General features: G+C 44.3%; 1 protein-coding gene across 2 annotated transcripts in view; it reads right to left on the bottom strand.

The window, feature by feature from the left end:
- Positions 1-1,062: 1,062 nt before the first annotated feature.
- Positions 1,063-22,261, bottom strand: part of FERRY3 (FERRY endosomal RAB5 effector complex subunit 3) — a 29,656-nt gene continuing 8,457 nt past the window's right edge. For both annotated transcript variants that reach the window (XM_083503404.1, XM_083503405.1), the window contains exons 6-15: positions 22,086-22,204; positions 20,501-20,607; positions 17,829-18,026; positions 17,258-17,386; positions 16,879-16,953; positions 14,224-14,426; positions 8,492-8,549; positions 7,015-7,082; positions 4,883-6,014; positions 1,063-4,543 (exon numbers count right to left, since the gene is read on the bottom strand). In XM_083503404.1, coding sequence (XP_083359530.1) covers positions 5,922-6,014; positions 7,015-7,082; positions 8,492-8,549; positions 14,224-14,426; positions 16,879-16,953; positions 17,258-17,386; positions 17,829-18,026; positions 20,501-20,607; positions 22,086-22,204 — 1,050 coding nt within the window. In that variant the 3' untranslated portion in view covers positions 1,063-4,543; positions 4,883-5,921. The remainder of the gene's footprint in view (positions 4,544-4,882; positions 6,015-7,014; positions 7,083-8,491; positions 8,550-14,223; positions 14,427-16,878; positions 16,954-17,257; positions 17,387-17,828; positions 18,027-20,500; positions 20,608-22,085; positions 22,205-22,261) is intronic.

The raw sequence follows: 22,261 nt of genomic DNA, 5'->3' as shown, positions 1-22,261 counted from the left end.
TTTTTTTTGAGCTCCTATGCAGCCAAAGAAATGGGAATAATTTGTTAAAAGCTAGTACGCCCAAGTTGAGAAATCAGATTTAAATTAGTCTAGAAAAGTGCTGCAAAGGAAAAATGGGTTGCCTGATGTCATTGTGATGTCAGGTGATTAACAGGTGGGGAGCGCCCCCCCTGCCAGATTGGCTGCCAAGGGTGGGGGGCTTCAGGGTCTGGTGTGCCTGCTTGGAAAGGTTTGTGACCCCTGCCAAAGAGCGAAGGCATCTGTTTGTGACAGCTCTTAACATATGCAAGATCAAGATCAGATTTCGAAAGTATTTTGAAATAATAGTACTGACAGGGGTTAAATATAAAATGTAAGTAACTTGTTCTATTAAAAAGACCGTCTTATTTTTATCAACTGATGTTACCAAAGTATGTCCTCTAGCTGGCGAAAGCCTTTGTGGCTGTAGAGACTTCCAACTTGTGCCATATAAAAAAGTCTAATTATAAACAAACAGATCATTATCTTAAGCAGTAACAGCGAAGTGTTTCAACAGATTAGATTTGTAGTTGCTCAACTGTCCATCTTTTAGATATCGATTCATAAAAATGAATGGTACAATTGTGCACAAACTATCAGCCCTCGGGCTTAATAGGGCCCTTTCCTTCCATCCCTGTGGACCCTGTGGCTGAAACATTGTGGGTCAGGGTCCTTGCAAGGAAATGGACTTATATAGTGAGCAATGAATGGAGAGACTGCAAACCATGTGACTAAATAGAGGAGGAGAGGCAGGAAGGCTTCACAAAATTATATTCCAAACTCTTTCCTTTTACTTACATGGGTGGGGCAGCTCATACCCTTCAAAAACAAAACAAACGGAAGCTAGAGAAATCATGAACAAAAATATGTACTGTGTTTTAGAACCATAGTTGATTATTATGATAAGTTATTTAACCCTTTACAGCTGAAATCCTGCACTCAAATACCCAGGAAAATGTTGCGTTAAACTCAGTGGGACTTATTTCTGTGTATACGTGTATGCTATTGCGCTGTTAATTTGATTCTAAATGATTCAATCTGGGAGAAAAGCAGAATAAAATTTTTAATAGGTAAATGTGATGTGATACAAACGGAGTTTCTGCAGTCACAATGCGAAATTTGCTGCCAGATGATCGCTTGACAAAATGGTCCCAAGAGGAACAGTATGGAAAGAATGTGAATATGCTTGTAACAAGTGCAGGAAATTGCCAAAAATGGGGGGAGCTTCTTTGACACATGAAAATGATCCGAAAATGAGATAATTTTGGCCCAACCCTCCTTTTTAAAGGAACTGAACATTCCTCCTATTTAGAAGTCAAGGAATTCCACAAATTATTCAATATTCCAGAGTTTTTAAGCTTGATCTTGGCTTGATGATCCCGTGAGGCCCTTGCAAATAGGATGCAAACCTTGGGCTAAAGATAAATGAGATCCATTCATAGCCACCGCTCTAATGATGATATGCAGCTATTCAAAGCATCTCCTTTGCAGAATGCCTATTTGACGTGAGATTAGAGAATAGCTCCTGCCTGATTCACACTAGACGGAAGGCATGGAGCGAGGTCAAGGCAAGCATGCGAGGGTACACTGAAAATTCCTCCGAAACAGACAAGCAGCAGCCATGTGTTCACAGCTGGAATGTGCATGGAACTCTCTTCTGCAGCGTCTCTGTACTGACCTTTAGCTTCAGACTCACAGCAGCTGTAAAATGGTTGCCCAGAAACGAAACTGACATCCCCAGATGCAACTCTCAGCTGTCTTCCTTCAGCCCATCCTTTCCCCTTACATAGCAATGAAAAGAACCCAGATTGTAAAACAGTTACAGAATAATAACTGTGGAACTCAGGCCATTCCAATTAAGTTGACTTGCAGCAGGTTCACGAGGCAATGGCCTTACAATGCATTATGACGGCATTCACTGTCCACTAGCTTAAGGTAAAGGTAAAGGGACCCCTGACCATTAGGTCCAGTTGTGGCCGACTTTAGGGTTGTGGCGCTCATCTCGCTTTATTGGCTGAGGGAGCCGGCGTACAGCTTCCGGGTCATGTGGCCAGCAGGACTAAGCCACTTCTGGCGAACCAGAGCAGCACACGGAAATGTCATTTGCCTTCCCGCCAGAGCGGTACCTATTTATCTATTTGCACTTTGACGTGCTTTCAAACTGCTAGGTTGGCAGGAGCAGGGACCGAGCAACGGGAGCTCACTCCGTCGCGGGGATTCGAACCACCGACCTTCTGAACAGCAAGTCCTAGGCTAAGTGGTTTAACCCACAGCGCCACCCGCGTCCGTGTCCACTAGCTTAGGTGGCTTAAAAAGAGAGAAAGGACTAATCTGTCTATGATCACATTGGTCACAATTGCTAAAATCCTATGTTTATAGAGGCAGAATCTATTTGAATGGATGGTGTATTGTAATGACACAGGAAAGCCAAATATGAGCAAATATGGAACAGGGCTCTCCTATTTGCTTGCTGCTGCAATCCCTTTCACACGCAGCCCCAAACAAAAAAATGCTGTTATCGGGTAAGAGAAGGGGTACAGCAGTCTGCAGGGAACAGGGATGATTAGCAAAAAATGGGCAATGCTTAAGCAACTAATGCAAGGTCAACAGGAGATCCAGGCTGGACTACTGAACTAAATGGACACAGCAAATACTATTATGATTTTGTATGGGGAAATTTTCTCAAGAGTCCTTCCCTATCGTCCCTTTCTAATGGGAAACAGCTGCTTGGGTTCTTGTCCTTCCTTGTCTGCTGACCACATATTAATTATTTCTTTAAAAAACAGAGGCAGTCTCACTCTTTTAGAAAATAGTATCTGAAGAAGTGTGCGTGCACAGAAAAGCTTATACCCAGAACAAACTTACATTGGTCTCTAAGGTGCTGCTTATTTAAAAAAGTGTGCTTATTCACATCAAAGGAGCAGTTTGTTAACATAACTGGTATTACTCTATAACAGGGGTCAGCAAACTTTTTCAGCAGGGGGCCGGTCCACTGTCCCTCAGACTTTGTGGGGGGACCAGATTATATTTTGAAAAAAAAAAAATGAATGAATTCCTGTGCCCCACAAATAACCCAGAGATGCATTTTAAATAAAAGCACACATTCTACTCATCTAAAAACACTCCGATTCCCGGACCGTCTGCGGGCCAGATTTAGGCGGCGATTGGGCTGGATCTGGCCCCCGGGCCTTAGTTTGCCTACCCATGCTCTATAAGCATCAGGTTCATATACCCTTTTAATTTTGATTCCCTTTCTCCTCTCCAGGGTCTCCAAACTCCCACCGATCTTCCAACTTGCTTGGAATTTTTGCTTCCCGCCTTGAGAAGGTCCTCCTTTGGGTTAAACGAAGGATCCTTACTTAAATAGATTACATTTTAAATTATGGAGAGGCCTAACCTTTATGACATAATTCACCTAAAACTGCATGGATGGGTCTATCGGATTGGAAGCAAAACAAAGCCACTCAGCCAACGAATCTGGGATGCAGAATTTCGGTGTCATGTGAGTGAGATGAATAAGAACCCATCAATCAAAGACACTGGGAGAGGTTTTACCCCAGCAATATATCTGTCAAAATTAAAAGACGGTCGGTCACCCTTGCTAGATTCAACATGCTGCCATCTACCTTAACGCAGGGCAGATAAAACTGTACGCGGAGCGAATCTGCCCCTGCGGCCTGATAGAGGTGGAAACCGTCTCTCATGTCTTGCTACGATGTCGTTCTTATGAGGCTATATGCTCAGTCTTGATCACCCCTGTTATACAGAAAATTCCAAGTGGGTCTGAACCTCAATGCTTAAAATCCCCGATAGAGGATAAGGAGCCAGAGATCACACACTAAGGGTGGTCAAATTTTGCGCAGCTGCCATAAAACTCAGGGAACACGCTGTGCTATTACAAAGACTAAGGCCTCAGATGCAAACTCTAGATAATATTTTAGAGACTAAGACCTAAACCACATTTCTAATGGCTGTCATATTTGTATTGTTTATTGTTATATTCAATTGTTAATTCAAACTTAATTCTATTGTGTTTTATGTTCACTTAGTACGGTATGTGAAGCTGGTCTGGGACCGTAATAAATTTCATTTCATTTCATTTCAAGCCATTCACAAATAAAGCTGCTAGATTCTGCACACTGATCCATTTATTTGCTGTGAAGTCTGAAGACAAGGACAAGGTGGCGTTTGTCCCACAGCATGTGCTATCGATGCTTGCCATGGTTTATTTGAGCCACGCTCTTCGAGTGTTTCAGGTTATTTAGTATTATAGGTTAAGATGAAAGAAAAGACAGTTTTATCTTCCAGAGCATTCTGTGCACAGACTCTCAAGAGGAATGGAGTGGTGGGAGAGCAGAGGAGCCGATATGTCATATCTTATCCCAACACCAAAACACTGTACCTCAGAAAGGAAAAGTCAATTCTAGAAATGGGTGACAATTACAAGAATGATCAGTAAAAGACTGAAACTGTGTGACCTAGGCCTCAGAACTGTACCACACCACACAAATCTTGTGGCATGAATCTAGGATACAGTGGTGCCCTGCAAGACGAATGCCTCGCAAGACGGAAAACCTGCTAGACGAAAGGGTGTTCCGTTTTTGAGCTGCTTTGCAAGACAAATTTCCCTATGGGCTTGCTTCGCAAGACGAAAACGCCTTGCGAGTGTTGCGATTTTTTTCTGCTCCCCCCCTTTTTCTAAGCCGCTAAGCTGCTAATAGCCTTTTAGCCGCTAAGCCTTTAATAGCTGCTAAGCCGCTAATAGCGCTAATCCGCTAAGCCGCTAATAGGATTGCTTCGCAAGACGAAAAAACCGCTAGACGAAGAGACTCGTGGAACGGATTAATTTCGTCTTGCGAGGCACCACTGTAGTGAGAAATGATCATTATTTTTCATTTGCTAACTGCAAGGAAGGTGATTCTCCTCTCATTTTGTTTAAATGTATCATACTACTAAAGGGCTTACCTATCATATTTCATGCTTTACTACGTATTACTGAACAAGTATAATAATGCAGGAATAGAAAAGTATCTCGCTCCATTAAGCCAGCACTCCGCTTGGAAGGAAGTTGCAGTGGACTCGCCAAACTTGCTTGTTAACAAGGTCAGATGCTACAATATACACATGGGTGCAAATGAAAACAGCAGTGTTATGTCTAAATCCCTTCCCCTTGGTAACCCATATTCTGGCTTCCTAAAATTGTGCATTTCCTTGGCTCCTAGCAGCCAATGATGTGGAATGTGAGTAGGTCAAATGCACAAAGCCATGGTATCTGGTCACAGGTAAGTTGTACGAAACTTTTTTTTGGGTGGGGGCGAGGGATGACGAAAATGCTATAGACCACTGTTCCCAGCAGCGGCCCCCAGCCTACATAAGCTTATGATTGCAACCTGTGCGCTGAAGCAAGTTGGAGCCATTTCTGCACATATAAATAAATGCAAAGATGTAAATGAGATTAACGTTACACTCCATACAAAGTATCAACACATTTGTCAAGAGATCCATTTTTTAAAAAGTATTTATCTCTGTTTGACAATATTTATGTACAGGAAAATACATTACAGCTTGACCCAGAGCTCCACTGTTGTATTTCACACATCAATTAGGCTTCTACCACATTCCCTACTGCCCCTCTCTCCCCACTGCTTCTGAAGCTTGGAGGACCCAAAACATCCCATAATATGGTGAGAGGGCATGCAGACAAAAGTGAGGGGCAGGAAATCAACAAACCAACCCACTTCCCCTCGTGCAAGCTTTAAAGTATGCCTTGAATCCCAGCTTTTTCAAGGAATTTGCACCATAATCACATTCAGGTGGTTATCATTAAGGAGGAGATGATTAATGTATTAAAATGGATCCGGTGTTGTCTTCCTATATTTCCTTTTCAGAGTATTTGACGGCACTCAGTGTTTGGATGTCAGAGTGAGCGTAGATGAGACACGGAAAATCTGTGGCAACATATTACTCAGCTGATAAAACATTTCTTCAGAAATACTCTGTAATAAAAAGGAAGAGAGCCAAAGGGTAAATATGTTTCTTGTTCTCTCTAGCTCAAACACAAATTAAGCCTCTGAGCTTTCCTTACAACTTTTTAATTTTTATTTATTTAATTTATATCCCGCTCTTCCTCCCAAAAGAGCTTCATAAGGGCACTCTACACATCCAAGTGGGAGAGGGAATTTCCAGCTATTCAGATTCATCCCAGCAACAAATAAAACACACCTCTCATTTCACAAAATAAACTTTGTTTATTTTATACAAAGAGCTATTTAACAAAATGTGTGAATCTAAGCCACATATTTGCAAAGTTCTGCTTATCAGCTACAAATAGCCACTTAATTATATTTTTATCCCACCCTCCCCCCAAGCAGCTCAGGGCAACATATACGATGACCACCCCCAATTTATCTGTACAATGAACCTGTAAGCTGGGATATAAACTAGGGAGTTCCAAAGCTGAACTGAGATTCGAATCCAGGGCAGGCATTCCATCTGATAAACCACACTGCTATTATATATATATTTTAAAAATACTAACAAAACCATGGGATTGGGAGTCTTCTCTTCTCTTGAGGTGGCATAAAGTTGATACTCACAAGATTTTAATTTTTTTTAAAGTAACACCAACACACAGGGCAATCTATGAACCATTTCTGTTCTAAAGGTAAAGGTAAAGGGACCCCTGACCATTAGGTCCAGTCGTGACCGACTCTGGGGCTAAGGCGCTCATCTCGCTTTATTGGCCGAGGGAGCCGGCGTACAGCTTCCAGGTCATGTGGCCAGCATGACTAAGCCGCTTCTGGCGAACCAGAGCAGCACATGGAAACACATGGAAACTCACCCTGTCATGGGGATTCGAACCGCTGACCTTCCGATCGGCAAGTCCTAGGCTCTGTGGTTTAACCCACAGCGCCACCCGTGTCCCTAGAACCTATCAAAATTTCTGTTCTAGAACATAACAAAATTTAAAGTCTATGTGTGTCTTCATTAACTTACCTGCGGTACCAGGAATTGAACCGTCCGAGAAATCCCTCCATCCCATGAAGCCATTTCCATCATGAATCCTGGAAGGAATTCAAAAAGACAGTGACCCTGTAAGTCATGGCTCCAACCAGGACTGTATATAATAGAACCTGGCTTCTGTGATTAAGCCACCTGACTGATCAAAGCCAGTTAGGCGCTCCCAGTTTTCTACAACAGCTTCACATCACAACATGGAAGGAACTGGCTTGAGTCAAGAGTACAAGTTTTTGCCCAAGTTCCACCTAAAGGAGTGCAGACTTTCAGTGGTTCTGCTAGTACAATTCAATGTGGAATAGAACTGGAAAGGAACATCCTTAGAAGAGGAATTCCTATCTCCCCACACTACATTGCCCACAACTCTAAAAGCCACGGACAGGTTCCTGCAACATGCTGCTTTTCATACAAGGCTTGGCTGGGACTGGAAGCGGGCTGCATTTCTTAGTGCAGAGAAACAAGTCAACATGATCTTACCTAATGGACTATTATTAGATCATGCAGAGCAGTTTCTTCTATGTTTATGGTGTCTATCTGGAATTCTCAACGGGAAGGCCCAAAGCTCAATAAGACAAAGAGCTCTTGGCATAGTGAATTTTATGATGGATACTCCGTTCAGAAGAAAATAATAATATTGATATGCAGTGTGGTTCAGGCTGCAATTCCACACACATTTGCATAGTAGTTAAGTCTAGTTTTGAAACAGTTCAGAAATCTCTACTTTAGTTGAACATACGAAGTTGACTCATGCTGATTTACTCTGACAAACCTAGACAGCATCTTAAAAAGCAGAGACATCACCTTGCCAACAAAGGTCCGTATAATTAAAGCAAAGGTTTTCCCAGTAGTGATGCATGAAAGTGAGAGCTGGACCATAAAGAAGGCTGATCGCCGAAGAATTGATGCTTTTGGATTATGGTGCTGGAGGAGACTCTTGAGAGTCCCATGGACTGCAAGAAGATCAAACCTATCCATTCTGAGGGAAATCAGCCCTGAGTGCTCACTGGAAGGACAGATCCTGAAGCTGAGGCTCCAATACTTTGGCCACCTCATGAGAAGAGAAGACTCCCTGGAAAAGACCCTGATGTTGGGAAAGATGGAGGGCACAAGGAGAAGGGGACGACAGAGGACGAGATGGTTGGACAGTGTTCTCGAAGCTACCAGCATGAGTTTGACCAAACTGTGGAAGGCAGTGGAAGACAGAAGTGCCTGGCATGCTCTGGTCCATGGGGTCACAAAGAGTCAGACACGACTAAACGACTAAACAACAACAAAGTGCTATCAAAGGTCTCAGGTCTTTCCGAACTGTACTATTTGAGCTTTGTAACCAGAGACGCCAGGGATTGAACCTGGAACTTTTTGCTTGCAATGCACGTGCTCACTGAGTTAAGGCTGTTCCCATTACTCTTGAAATTGGCATTTCCAAAAATGTAGAATATGACTGTGCACTACTAACCTTTAACACACTTAAATACAAGCTCTGCCCTTTTCAGACACCAGGATATAGTCATTTCCTTAAAATAAAAAACAAAAATTAAAATTGATTAATTATCAATTAAATAGCAGGTGTTTTATATACAGATCAAGACACTCAGCAAATGACTCAAATTAATAAGCCATTCCAACAAGTTAACTGTCACCATTTCTTCATTCATCCAACTTTAACATCTCAAATTCATGGAATATACGGTTGCTATGCTCACTCAATCCCTGCCCCAAACCACTGCCTGTTGCTTGCCCTCCCCCAATATCTTTATCAATACAAGTCTCATTTCATTTAACAGTGAGACAATGGGCAATGGGACCAAGTCTCTAGAAGGTCTGTGGGTTCTCACTTTCTAGAGCTCTTCAAGAAGAGGCTGGACATTGGGGATGATGTAGTTCTATCAAGTGGGAGTTGCACTACATGGCCTAAAAGATCCTCTCCGGCTCTGATTCTATCATGCCACAGTCAAACTATACTGTGATTAAATCTGCTCCCCTGCCATGCACTATGTCATCATACTGAGAAAGCACATTAAGGGTCCCAATCATTTCATAAGTCTGCTAATAAATAAGCTCTGTAAATTCATTATTGGGTTCTCAAAATACACCACTTTATATCAGCTGATGACTGCATTTATCTTGCTGCTTTATCAGTTACCATCTGTGCTTTTTGTTTTATGTTGTATTTTTGACGTTATTCACTTAGCCACCTTGAGGACCTAGTATAGAAAGCCAAAGCTTACATCTGATAAAATAAATAACTGTTAAATTCAGGTTAAATTTCAGACGCATTGTTTGGAAGCAGCCAAATCTGTCCCACCATGTCCTACAAGGATAGCAAGACTAAAATACCTAGATTCAGTGAACATGTATAAAATACAGACTGAAGGTAAAACCACAAAACATCTTGTAAACTGGAAACATTTAGAATCAATTTTCTCATGATGCAAATCCTTAACGTCTGTTTACTTAGCCCTTGGGGTTATGTAATATATGAATCAGAAAGAGAAGCAAGGGATAACGGAATACAGACATAGGGATTTTTCAGGCTTAGCGGAAGAAATACTAGATCTCCATTGTAATTTCATCTGCCCACACGCTCTCTTGCTCACATGCAACGTGGGTGTTTGCCGGTGGTTTTGATCTGCGTCTTGGCGAAGATAAAAACCAGGATCTAAAAAGGAAGGTCCTGTTATTCTGAAGGGAAATTAGCAGCACATTTGGCAGTCAGTGAGGTTATGAGCTGATGCCATAAAAGGCTTTCTGGAAGAAACAGGATGTGACACTTGGATGATGACTGCTTTGGATGACAACGTGTGTACTTGTCATTTTGGGTATGCACAGAATAAAAATAAGCCGGGGCACAGAGAACGGCACAGAATTTAAATCTATAAAATTAATCTTCTCAGAACAGCACCGTTTGTTTATCTTATTTAACAAAATTTATACACCGCTGGATTGTAATAAAAGCTCTAAGTAGTTTACAAGAAATCTGAGAATTGTAAATAAAAAACAGGCAAAAACAAGTCAAAACATTAAAAAAAAACAATTAAAATGAACAACAGACTAAAGAGAGATTAAAACAAGGTAACGTCAATGGACAGGCTGTCAATGGACAGGCTTGTCTAAACAATAATGTTTTAACAACTGGAAAAAGTACAACAAAGTCACCTGCTTGGAGTCAAGAAGGAAGGAGATCCAAAGTACAGGTGCTGCCACAATGAAAGAATGATTTGTGAGTCGAGGACTCTAACCCACATAGTGGAGGCGTAATGGACATGGACACAAGTATTTTAAGTTAACAGGCTGAAAAAGGCCACAACTTTTATTGGTTACAGCATGTGAGCATTATTGGCTTAGGGATTGGATCAAACTACCTATATCAGGTATATACTCAGGGATATATACCGGTACTCAGGTATATATCAGGGATCAAACTACCTATATCAGGTATACCTACCTGAGCAGCGGGGGGGGGGGTCATTTGAAGGTTAACAACCAGTGGGAGGAGCTTGTTGATGCAAATACAACTGGAAGCTTCCCCTGATGTCACCGGGGCCCTAGCCACCAGCAAGGGTGTCAGACAGGATCCACGACTGCCGGATTCCTTTAATGGAATACCCAAAATGGGGCAGGGTAGGTGATGGCCACACCCCGCCCCCCAACACATATTCCAATGCCTAACCACCAAAACCAGAAAAGTTGTGACGAATTGCTATGAGGTAGGCAATTCAGTAGTGATGTATGGAAGTGAGAGCTGGACCATAAAGAAGGCTGATCGCCGAAGAATGGATGCTTTTGAATTATGCTGCTGGAGGAGACTCTTGAGAGCCCCATGGACTGCAAGAAGATCAAACCTCTCCATTCTGAAGGAAATCAGCCCTGAGTGCTCACTAGCAGGACAGATCGTGAAGCTGAGGCTCCAATACTTTGGCCACCTCATGGGAAGAGAAGACTCCCTGGAAAAGACCCTGATGATGGGAAAGACTGAGGGCGCAAGGAGAAGGGGAAGACAGAGAACGAGATGGTTGGATAGTGTTCTGGAAGCTACCGACATGAGTTTGACCAAACTGTGGGAGGCAGTGGAAGACAGAAGTGCCTGGCGTGCTCTGGTCCATGGGGTCACAAAGAGTCGGATACCACTAAACGACTAAACAACAACAGGCGAAAAAGCAAGAAGCTGGTGCCAATTTAGCCAAATTGACAAAAACTCCTACCAGGCCCCCTAGGCAACCAACCAAGGTCCACAGCAAGGTCAAGAGCACAAACCTATCCTAAAGGGTGGGTGATCCGACGTCTTCCAGAAAGCAGAATGAGGCGCGGAGGCTGCCGCGGCCGCTTGAATACGGCTAAACCCCGCCTCCAGGCCAACCCTATTGGCTGGCCCACTGCAGGGCGGGGCAGCAGCCGGGGAGATGATGCAGGGAGGAGATGATGTTGGGGGGCGGGGTGTGGCCATCCTCTTCCCTCTGGGAAGAGGAGAGGCTTTCTTGCAGGTGAGGAAGGAGCATTATGTGGCACTTGCAGCCACTGCACAGAGGGAGTTTCAAGCTCCATCGGCCATGGGGCCAGGGCCAATGCAACTCATTCCTCTGCGCCTCGCTTCCCCCTCGGTTTAAGGGCCAGTGTGTGATGGTGCCCACACCTGACGGCAGTGGTTTCACCCACAATATACTGCCAGGTGAAAGCCCCATCGTGCTCTGGCCCTCAAGCCAGTCCTGGGTGATGTATCAATACCTGTCAAGGTACTGTATTGTGCTTGTGGCCTACTGGGGGGTCCTGAGTTGCTGAAAAGTGCTGGAGGCTGCTGCCCTGTAGACATTTGTGCAGGCAAGGGGAGTTACAGACATGCGCACCCAAGAAAGACATGGGCCTGATCATGAACCATGTGGAACGGCTCTATGGATCACGGGCAGGCTGTGATCCAAGTCCACTTTCCTGAATACGGTTCGTTGAGCAGGGAAAGGAAGAGGAAGGAGAAAGAGGGGAAGCCCTTTCTTCTTCAACTTTTAGCTAAACAAGCTGAAAAAAACGTTTAGGAAAGGAAAGGTGGAAAAGGGTGGGAGGAAGCTGCCGCTCCAAATGGAGATCTGGAAGATCTGGATGACAGATGGATGGAGAGGGGCTTCAGAGGAGTGGGGGGAAATGTAGAATAAACTAGAACTAAGAGCAGGGGTTGGCAGCCTAAGGTCCATGGGCCACAAACAGCCCATGGGGGTCATTTAACTGGCCCATGGACCCCCGCCTCCCACTCGGGGACCCTCACTGGCCGCTCGGTCGGCTCCCGTGTGCTGGCACGGAGCACAGTGGGAACCGCCTTCCATGATGCTGACCGGCTTCCCGGGAATGGGAAACTGCGCATGCCTCCTCCGCGCTGGAAGGAGCACCGGAAGGAGCGTCGGAAATAGCATTTGCGCATGCGCGCATACACACACTCAGGCCCACCGCGGTGTCTGTGGGACCGTGAACTGGCCCAAGCCACAAAAACCTTGTTGACCCCTGACCAAGAGTGATGAGAATGCCTCAGGTGGGAGCAAAAGCTGATTAGGAGACACCCACTTCCCGCCTGTCCACTAGGTGGAGCTGGAGCCCAACCCAGTGACCCTATCAGGAGGAACGATAGGGTCCTCTCTAGCAATGCAATTATAACCTCCTCCATAATGGCACCCATTCTATGGATTCCCATTGATTCCCAGGCCTGGAACTGCTGATATTATCCAAAAGTCAAAAAGCAGGGTGATCCAATATCAGGGTGAGTGGAGACATCCCTGGGTGAAAACCAAATTCCCCTCCTTTCACACCAAAAGAGTTGTTCTTAAGGAGGGGTCACAAATTTTCCCCGTTTCTCTGGAGGGTTCCCATCATTCTGATATGCATTTTCACATATCACACACATGGGCATATGTCAGTAGGCTAACAGAGAAATCCCATTTTCGAGTACAGTCGTACCTCTTGCTACGTCAGTCTCCAGCTGCGTTTTTTCAGGATACGAACATCCGGGTTTCACCCCATGCGCGCATGTGCAGAAGCGCTTTAGCGTGCTGTGCACGTAAGCGGCACTCTAGTTGTGGACTTTTTGGGGTGCGAACGGCACCTTGGAACGGATCAAGTCCGTAACAAGAGGTACCACTGTATTCTTTGTATACTGGAGACATTTTTTCTTAGGATCATGATGCAACATACTGCCAGATAAAAGCCAATGAACACTTGGTAATTGTGTGTTTGTTGAATAGCAGAAGTTGCCATCTATTAATAATCACGCCAATCACAATACTGGAATGAGCACACAGCACAAGATCCTATTAATAAACCGGAGAGGGCAGGTATTATCAAGCCCTAATAAGTCAATCAGAATTGATTCTAGATTCTGACTGTGCCCAGAGCTATTTCCTCGCAGGATGTGCCTACCGAGCAACAGAACACACCACATTTTGCAGAGCCCCATGAATGTGTGTACTAGCTAGGCTAGCTACCCTAAGCAAGCAGGGAGAGGGAGGCAGAATACCAGTGAACAAAATGTGAGTATCTTACTTATGTTCCTACTGCATTTGGGATGGGAGAAAAAATAATTGTGGGAGAGAGTGCTTGCTCCTCCTCCCATTTTTAACACAGGTTTTCAAACGGTGTCGAGAATTTTTTTAAATGATGGCGTTAAGCAGCAGCAAGGAGGCCTGAAGTATGTGTTTGTGGTGATGTGGGGCGGGAATGTAGCTCTGAAGCCAAGCTCCAAAGCCTTTTTAAAAGGTCTTTGAAGTTTTCCAGAAGGCAGCTTGCTTTTATACCTCTATCTTTGGAGGAAATAAAGAATTTTCCTTTTGATACTGCAAAAAAACCCCACACACCTCACAATGGTTTTAAAACTGAAACTCTTCACCTGTATACTTTTTTAAAAGCAATATAGTATGGTCTGAGAACACTGCTGCACTGTGGAATCTTGTTAAATATAGAGGCTTTGCAGTAGCGAGGGAGATGCACTCTGTATATGCCCATGACCTTTATTTCTGAAGATTACAGTTCCCAATTAGGTTTTTCACATTATATCTTGTAAACCGTTTTTCTGCTCCAGGAACCCTTAGACTCCTAGGTCTTTATTCAGTGTGGGCCGATGCCCACCACTTTAGGAAACTAGCAGGTCTAGACTAGCAGGGTCAGCCACAATATTGTTAAACAAGAACAAGAAGTCACTGGTGATAAGTTGCTTACCTCAGACATATCGTGTACCAGCAGAAGAGGAATACTAACTGTGGTGATGTCATGTGTGCAACACACTTTGAGGATATTTCGTAGGCCCATTATTGCAGGATCCCGGGCAGTAATATTACCTGACCTCACATTATCATCCACACAGAGGTGAAAAGTAACATGAATCTCAGAGAGATTTGAATGACGGGTGATGTAAAATTCTCCTAAGGGAAAAATGTTATAATAAGTTTAGTGATAAATTTAAAACCAAACCTATGAAAGGAGTAAAATGTCAGAAAGTATTTTAGCATCAGATCCCAATTCTGGATATCAGATGTGTTCTATTAGGTAAGAATTAAATATAGGTCATGTTGTTTTTTGGCAAGATTACATGGCAAAGTGTAAAAACGTACCCCATGCTATTTAACATTTACATGTGTGGACAAATAGAACATAGTCAAAACAAGGTAGTGCAACAGTGGACTTACAAATTCATTTGAGATTGTAACTTCTTGACTGTGAAACACAATTTTACTCCTTTGGCAGTTTCTATTGAGAAAGATATTATAAGTTGGACCACTCTCAATTTATATTGGCTTGGGCATATAGCAGCCTTGAAAACAATGATTCTGCCAAAGTTTATGTTTTTATTCTAAATTCTTCCCAGGTATATATCTGATTCTACTTTTAAAAAGTGGCAGAATATATCTGAATCCTTTAGTGAACAGTGTAAGAGATCTGGAATGTCATTAGTTTTTATTCTGACTCCTGTCAATTAGGTTAACTATTACAAGTACTGACTTGTAATGCTAAAAATTCCTGTGTGTTTCAATGGAAACAACATGCTTTCCTCCCTGCCTCTTTGCCTTGCCATCTCTGCTTCACTTTAAAAACTTTTTCCTGAGTCTGGCATGACACGGAAGAGACGGGCCAAAAGCTCAGTCCTTTTACATCCTCACTTCTACTTTTTTAAAAAACACTTAAATTTTAAAACCCCAGAGAACTACTCTCAGTTCTCTGGTTTGGAAGGAAAAGGGCACCACACAGTATAAAGATTTGACAAAACAAACAAATTTTAGAAAAAAATGCTGGATTCCTTACTATAAGGTATAAAAGTTTCCTGGTTTCAGAAAGCCCAAGTCTACTCTGTCAGTTATGGTCCTCCTCAATCTTTGACAATGTATGAAAGTCTATGAGACACTAGTCTATGAGAGAGGGGGCTATTTTGGAAATTTATAAAATGTTGCTGTATTTCCAATACCCAGACTGCTCTGAATCTTGTCAGCTACGGGATGACATGAATATTAAAATCACTGAAGCTGAATGGAAAGCTACGTGATCCCGACCTCATTTACACTCTATCTCTGCTAAAGTACAGGAGACTAGCCTGATGGCACGGCTAAGGGAGTTGGGCATGTTTAGCCTGGAGAAGAGGAGGTTAAGGGGTGATATGATAGCCATGTTCAAATATATAAAAGGATGTCACATAGAGGAGGGAGAAAGGTTTTTTTCTGCTGCTCCAGAGAAGCGGACACGGAGCAATGGATCCAAACTACAAGAAAGAAGATTCCACCTAAACATTAGGAAGAACTTCCTGACAGGAAGAGCTGTTCGACAGTGGAATTTGCTGTCAAGGAGTGTGGTGGAGTCTCCTTCTTTGGAGGTCTTTAAGCAGAGGCTTGACAACCATATGTCAGGAGTGCTCTGATGGTGTTTCCTGCTTGGCAGGGGGTTGGACTCAATGGCCCTTGTGGTCTCTTCCAACTCTATGATTCTATGATTCTATGACTCCAATTCACCTGAATTATATTCATTGGAGTCTCTCCGCATGTTGTTGGTGTTGGTGGGTTTGTCAGGTTAAGGAAGTGCTTTTTCACCTGTGGAGGACTATGCCAGAGTGGCAGATTTTTGGAAGATAGTATTTACCCAAATCACACAGCAACTATTAAACCAGATACTTTGTTAGCTTTTCTTCCCTTTGTGCTTCAAGATGACACAAATCATTCTTTAATTCACAGAGACCTGAATTAGGTTACTGGTTGTGGCCCATCTCAAAACTGCCTAGCACTGGGAAACTCCGGGGTGCCTTTCAGTTAAAGCATATTTGGCAAGTAGCTTTGAATGATAAATTGACACTTTGAATGATAAATTGGTCGACCTTAGGAAAAAACGTTTTAAGAATAAGAATCGATGTATAAGTTCGAGGTTTAAGTTTGGATAAGGTAAAATTGGATTTCTAAAATGAACTAAATTAAATGAAAATAAGGTTTGCAAAAATAAATCTAAGATAAACTATTAAGTTAAAGTTGAGAAATAAGTAATAAGAATTTGCTGAGCTAATAATTAGAATTGGAACACAAGAAGGGGAGGTGTGAGGAGGTCTGAGAAATAAGTTAAAAGAAAATAAGCAATTGAAATTTTACGTGTTTTTAATTGTGTTTTAAGTTTGGAAGTAAGTGATAAGAAAATAAGGGATTGAAATTATACCTGTTTTTTGTTTTTGTTTTGTTTGTACTACTGTGTATTACTGGTTTTTTTTATATATAATTTTTGAAACCTCAATAAATATTTTTTTTTTTTAAAAAAGATAAATTGACACAGGAATTTAAAAAAGACTGCAATATGAATTCTAGCAAGGAATGCATCTTACTGAACAAACTACGTAACTAAACGTACCAGGCAAAATATTTGATAGGTTTTGTTCTGTGTTCTTAGATTTATCTTCATTGCCATTGTTTCTGTTTCCTGAATCTGTAGATTATAAAAAAAAAATAGTACATCAGATGTAACTGAATGTATCTTGGTTATATATGATGTCACACAAGGAAAGATCAAATTATTTTCTACACAAACAAGGAAGAAGTGACTGGAACATTTATAACTCAAGCAGCAGCGACCAATTGAAACTTGAGAATTAAAACAAAAATTCTGTGTGCAGAAATGTATTCTTAAATAACACTTTTGAAATGTTTATTTTCCTCATTTTTACTGGAAAGGACACTAGAAATCGCTTTCAGTTTATATATGAAGGAAAGCAACTACAAGTAGTACTGACCACGCAGTCTCTTGGATTTACTGCTGCGTTGTGCCCTGGCATAAAGCACAACCTGCTGAACAACTTCAAGTTGCTCCTGAATCCCAGGGAAGTGGAAGTCTGTGCACTCCTGGCAAACCGTTGCAAAATCTGGAAGAAAGGAAAGAAAGATCGTAGATCTCAGTGGAGAAGAACCTGGTTTATGAGCCAGAAGTTCACGATTGAATACTTTTCTGTGTAAAAACATTCCCTTCACACAGAAGACTAGGTGTTGGGGAAAGGTTCTAGCATGCAGGAGGGCTTCGATTTAAATTAAAAACCAATGATTTAAAACCAGCAAGGAAAAAAGGGTGCAAACCTGACTAGTGAATAGTGTTAATTTACAGCTAAACAGAATGTTATTTATCCCATTTTTCATTCTTACAAGTGTGACTTACAACTATTTGTCTGTGTGATGCACTTCATTATATCAAATAAGAGGTGGCTGTCAAATGATCAATTATATGTTAGATCGGGCAAAAAAAGGAAGTAGTTTTATAACTTTTGACCTGAACTCAACAGGAAGAAATCCAGTTCAATGAGGACGACTTACCTCTTTTGATCCCACTGTATGAACTGATGCGATTATCCACTAACAAGACCAGGCCACAAAGAGAAGTTGAATAAAGCGACAGTGCCGTTTGAAGCCTGTGGAGTTTGACTCCACTGCGGTGATGGCGCTTGTGCTTGCAGAAGTCTAGCATATCTGCCCTCAGCAGTCTCAAGTTATGCATCGTTTTCAATTGGGCTCCTAGGCAGGAGGAAAAAATAAGATGTGTGTGCCAGAGACAGGGAGTGGGAGAAGGACCAAAAGGAGCTCAAGTCACCTCGGAATAAGCATGTCCAGATAATCTGACTTTACTGCTAAAGCTAACCTAAAACACACTATAAAATCAGTTATCTCATCCCACATATAGAGGGAGCAATAGCAAAGACCAGAGCTATACTGTGTGTCTCAGTTTAAAGACGTTTAACCACTGTTAGCTTCTAATATCAAACCACACACATTCTCTCCCCAAAGGTGAACATATACAGTGGTACCCCGCAAGACGAACGCCTCGCAAGACGGAAAACCCGCTAGACGAAAGGGTTTTCCGTTTTGGAGGCGCTTCGCAAAACGAATTTCCCTATGGGCTTGCTTCGCAAGACGAAAGCTCATAGGGAAATCTCCGGGGACCTCTTTTAAATGCTAGCGGTGGGGAGCAAAGCCTTTCCCCCCCCTCCGGCCTTCAGAAGAGGTCCAGGAAGGCTGCCGCGGGCCGAAAGGCTTTGCTCCCCAGCGCCAGCATTTTAAAAGCAGTCCGGGATAGCAGGGAAGCGCTTCCCGCTATCCCGGACGGCTTTTGAAGGCAGGAGAGGTCCGCGAAGCCTGGGCGCGCTGATGTCAGCGCGCGCAGGCTTCGGCATGCCGGCAAGTCTCCGCCAGCAGCGGCAGCGCTGCCGCTGCTGGCGGACCGGTCCGCGAAGCCTGGGCGCGCTGACGTCAGCGCGCGCAGGCTTCGGCATGCGGGCAAGTCTCCGCCAGCAGCGGCAGCGCTGCCGCTGCTGGCGGAGCGCTCCGCGAAGCCTGGGCGCGCTGACGTCAGCGCGCGCAGGCTTCGGCATGCGGGCAAGTCTCCGCCAGCAGCGGCAGCGCTGCCGCTGCTGGCGGAGCGCTCCGCGAAGCCTGGGCGCGCTGATGTCAGCGCGCGCAGGCTTCGGCATGCCGGCAGAGGTCCGCGAAGCCTTGGCCGGACAGCTTTTGAAGGCAGGCGGGGGGAGCAAAGACTTTCGCCCCCGCCAGCCTTCAGAAGAGGTCCAGGACCTCTTCTGAAGGCTGGCGGGGGGCAAAAGTCTTTGTCCCTCCTGCCTGCCTTCCCAGGGGCTTTTAAATTGCCCCGGACAGCGGAGAAGTCCTCCGCTGTCCCGGGGCGATTTTAAAATGCCACCCGCCAGCATTTTAAGATCGCCCCGGACAGCGGAGAAGCCCTCCGCTGTCCCAGGGTTTTTTAAAATGCTGGGGGTGGGAAGAAAAGCCCTTGTCCCCCCCCCCTAGCCTTCAGAAGAGGTCGGGGGACAGACTGTCCCCGGACCTGGTCTGAAGTCGGTTTCCCTAGGAACGCATTAATTGATTTTCAATGCATTCCTCAGGGAAACCGTGCATCGCAAGACGAAAAACTCGCAAGAAGAAGAAACTTGCGGAACGAATTAATTTCGTCTTGCGAGGCACCACTGTACATTCTCTTAGTAACTTGTGAAAGAACAGAGATATGTATAGTGAAATAAGCCCAGTAGACTCACCCCAGATCAGAAAAGAAATTTACTTAACCATAGTGTAGCAATGTTCTGGTGAAGGCAAAGTACACCAGTTCAGAGAGAGATAGCAGCAAGTCTGCTAACACTGCAGCAATATCAAGCAACTCAATCCATAACAGAGGGAGGTGGAATACAAAAATATCTAGAAAACAATAATTTGACTTCAGGGGAAATCAGACAGTTTTAAACCCATTTTGGGTCCATTTGCATTTAGAAAATCATTGGGCTATCAGAGAAGACACATTAGTCATCACTGATGCGATTTCCAAAATGAATTACTTTCGCTGGTGCACGAAACTTGCTTTACACTAAGTAAACTTAGTGATGGAATATCTGCACAACCTTTTTCATAAGTTGTAATCAATACCACGGGACGCGGGTGGCGCTGTGGGTTAAACCTCAGCGCCTAGGACTTGCTGATCGCATGGTCGGCGGTTCGAATCCCCGCGGCGGGGTGCGCTCCCGTTGCTCGGTCCCAGCGCCTGCCAACCTAGCAGTTCGAAAGCACCCCCGGGTGCAAGTAGATAAATAGGGACCGCCTACTAGCGGGAAGGTAAACGGCGTTTCCGTGTGCGGCTCTGGCTCGCCAGAGTAGCTTTGTCACGCTGGCCACGTGACCCGGAAGTGTCTGTGGACAGCGCTGGCTCCCGGCCTATAGAGTGAGATGAGCGCACAACCCTAGAGTCTGTCAAGACTGGTCCGTACGGGCAGGGGTACCTTTAACTTTACCTTTAATCAATACCACTCACTGATGTGGTTACCAAGATAGGTTTAGATCACAACTTAAAACATGTTTCAAATTTTGGTAATTTGTGGCCTGTATGTGTGTTAAGCCATTGAATATGGATATGTGGACAAACATGTTCAATCTGGAAATGAATGAAAACGTGGCTGTGAGAAAAAGCTCTGGACGTTCAATCTTTCACTTACCCAGATGAATAGTGAAACTTTCTTCCAGCTGTCTCTGGTCTTCAAAAAGCCTCCCATTGCCTTCTGCAGATTCTCTCCACTGATTAGGTTGGACATTTATTTCATCACTGAAATAACAAAAAAGAAAGAAAATGAAGCCAGACAAAGCTTTCTGTCCCCCACTGCCTCCGTATTTATTAATTTGACAGGAACAGGCATTTTACCCTAACCATGTGAACTGCAACAGCTTCAGGGGCAGAGCTACAGAGAGCCCATGTGGTGTAGCAGTTAAGAGTATTGGACTAGGATCTGGGAGACCAATGTTTAAATCCCCACAAAACCGGAATTGCTTGCTGGATTATCCTGAACCAAACGCTGCCCTTCAGCCTAACCTATCTCACAGGGTTGTTGCAATGACAAAATGGGTAGGGGAAGAGCTGTGCTCACCCCTTTGAGCCCTTTGTTAAAACAAACAGCGTAGCACAGAGAAACTTAGCCAACAGGCAACCAGCTGCCACCTTCATATTTAAGTCCCTGGTGCTGATCTTGCAACACAAGCAGACCCCTTTGTTGTGACAGAGTAACATCCTATCCGGGTCTCTACCACCTCCTGTGTGCTTTTAGTTCACATCAGGGTGTGGATTTTCTACACTAAAATAAAATAACAGTTCCATAAATTAATCTAGGACTAGAGTCAACATTTGGCCAGAAGAAGCGACGGACCCCAACATCCCTAATCTGCTCCTTCTAATTAGTAACTGTCAGGGGTTCAGGGGCAGAGGCACATGGGAGGCAGGAGAGGGAGGACGTTTGGGCAGAGTCTGAGGACAGCGAGGAGGAGGAGGACTGTGGCCCAAGGGACTCCATGAGCTTCTCCAGCGAATCAGGGGATTCCCAGGAGGGGGCACCTGTAGCTAGGGCGAGAGGAGCCCCAGGGGGGACTCATCAGGGAGAAAGAGCCAACAGGGAATCCCGAAACAGCAGCTGGAAATCAGGGCAGGCTTCCCCTCCAGAGCGCAGCGAAGGGGGGGGGGAGGTTCCAGTGTGTCAGGAGAAGCAGCTCCATCGGCTGGAATGGAGGAGAGGTCAGAACAAGCTATTCTCCCGGAAGGGGAGGGGAGCAGTGAGGGGAGTGACGTAACCATCAGGAGAAGGGTTGGAAACTGGGCGCACGCGCCAAGTTCAAATGTGCAAGCGCGCGGGGAAACGGAGAGCCCGGGGGAGGAGCCAGGTCCCAAAGCCCGCAGGAGGGAGGGAGAGCCATCGGGAGATTCAGCGTCAGAGGAATCCAGGAGGGGCGGAACTCCAGCGGGCAGAAAGACCCTGCGGAAAAGGAAAGACAGGAGGAGGTGGAGCAAAGCAAGCATCTTAAACTGGTGTAGGGGAGGGACCGACTCAGAAGGGACTTCAACGGTCTAAGGCTAAGAGACGTGGGGCTGCACACCTCGGTTGTGGAACCAATAATGAACTGCAATAAACATCCTTGTATATAAGAAGAACTTGGCGTTGGTCTTTTGTGAGCTGAGACCTGAGGCAGCCCTGACAGTAACTAACAGATATAATCCCTAATCAGCAAGTTAAGAAGAAAACTAAGAAAGAAGGGTACCCGAGAGTGGTGCCGGGGTTTTTCAGATCCTCATGAAGCTTTACCACCCATTCCTGATACTCCTGTTTCTGGATAGCTGTAGTTTGCTTCAGTTCATTGTTCCACTTGTTCTCCAAAGCCTAAAAGGAGACGTTGAGTCAGCCAATTGATTAACAACAAATGAGCTGCCCAATTTA

Source organism: Podarcis liolepis (assembly GCF_965112155.1).
Source record: "Podarcis liolepis genome assembly, chromosome: 5".
NCBI classification, from domain to species: domain Eukaryota; kingdom Metazoa; phylum Chordata; class Lepidosauria; order Squamata; family Lacertidae; genus Podarcis; species Podarcis liolepis.
Note: the sequence above shows the minus strand (reverse complement) of the source record. Positions and strands in the feature narration are given on the sequence as shown.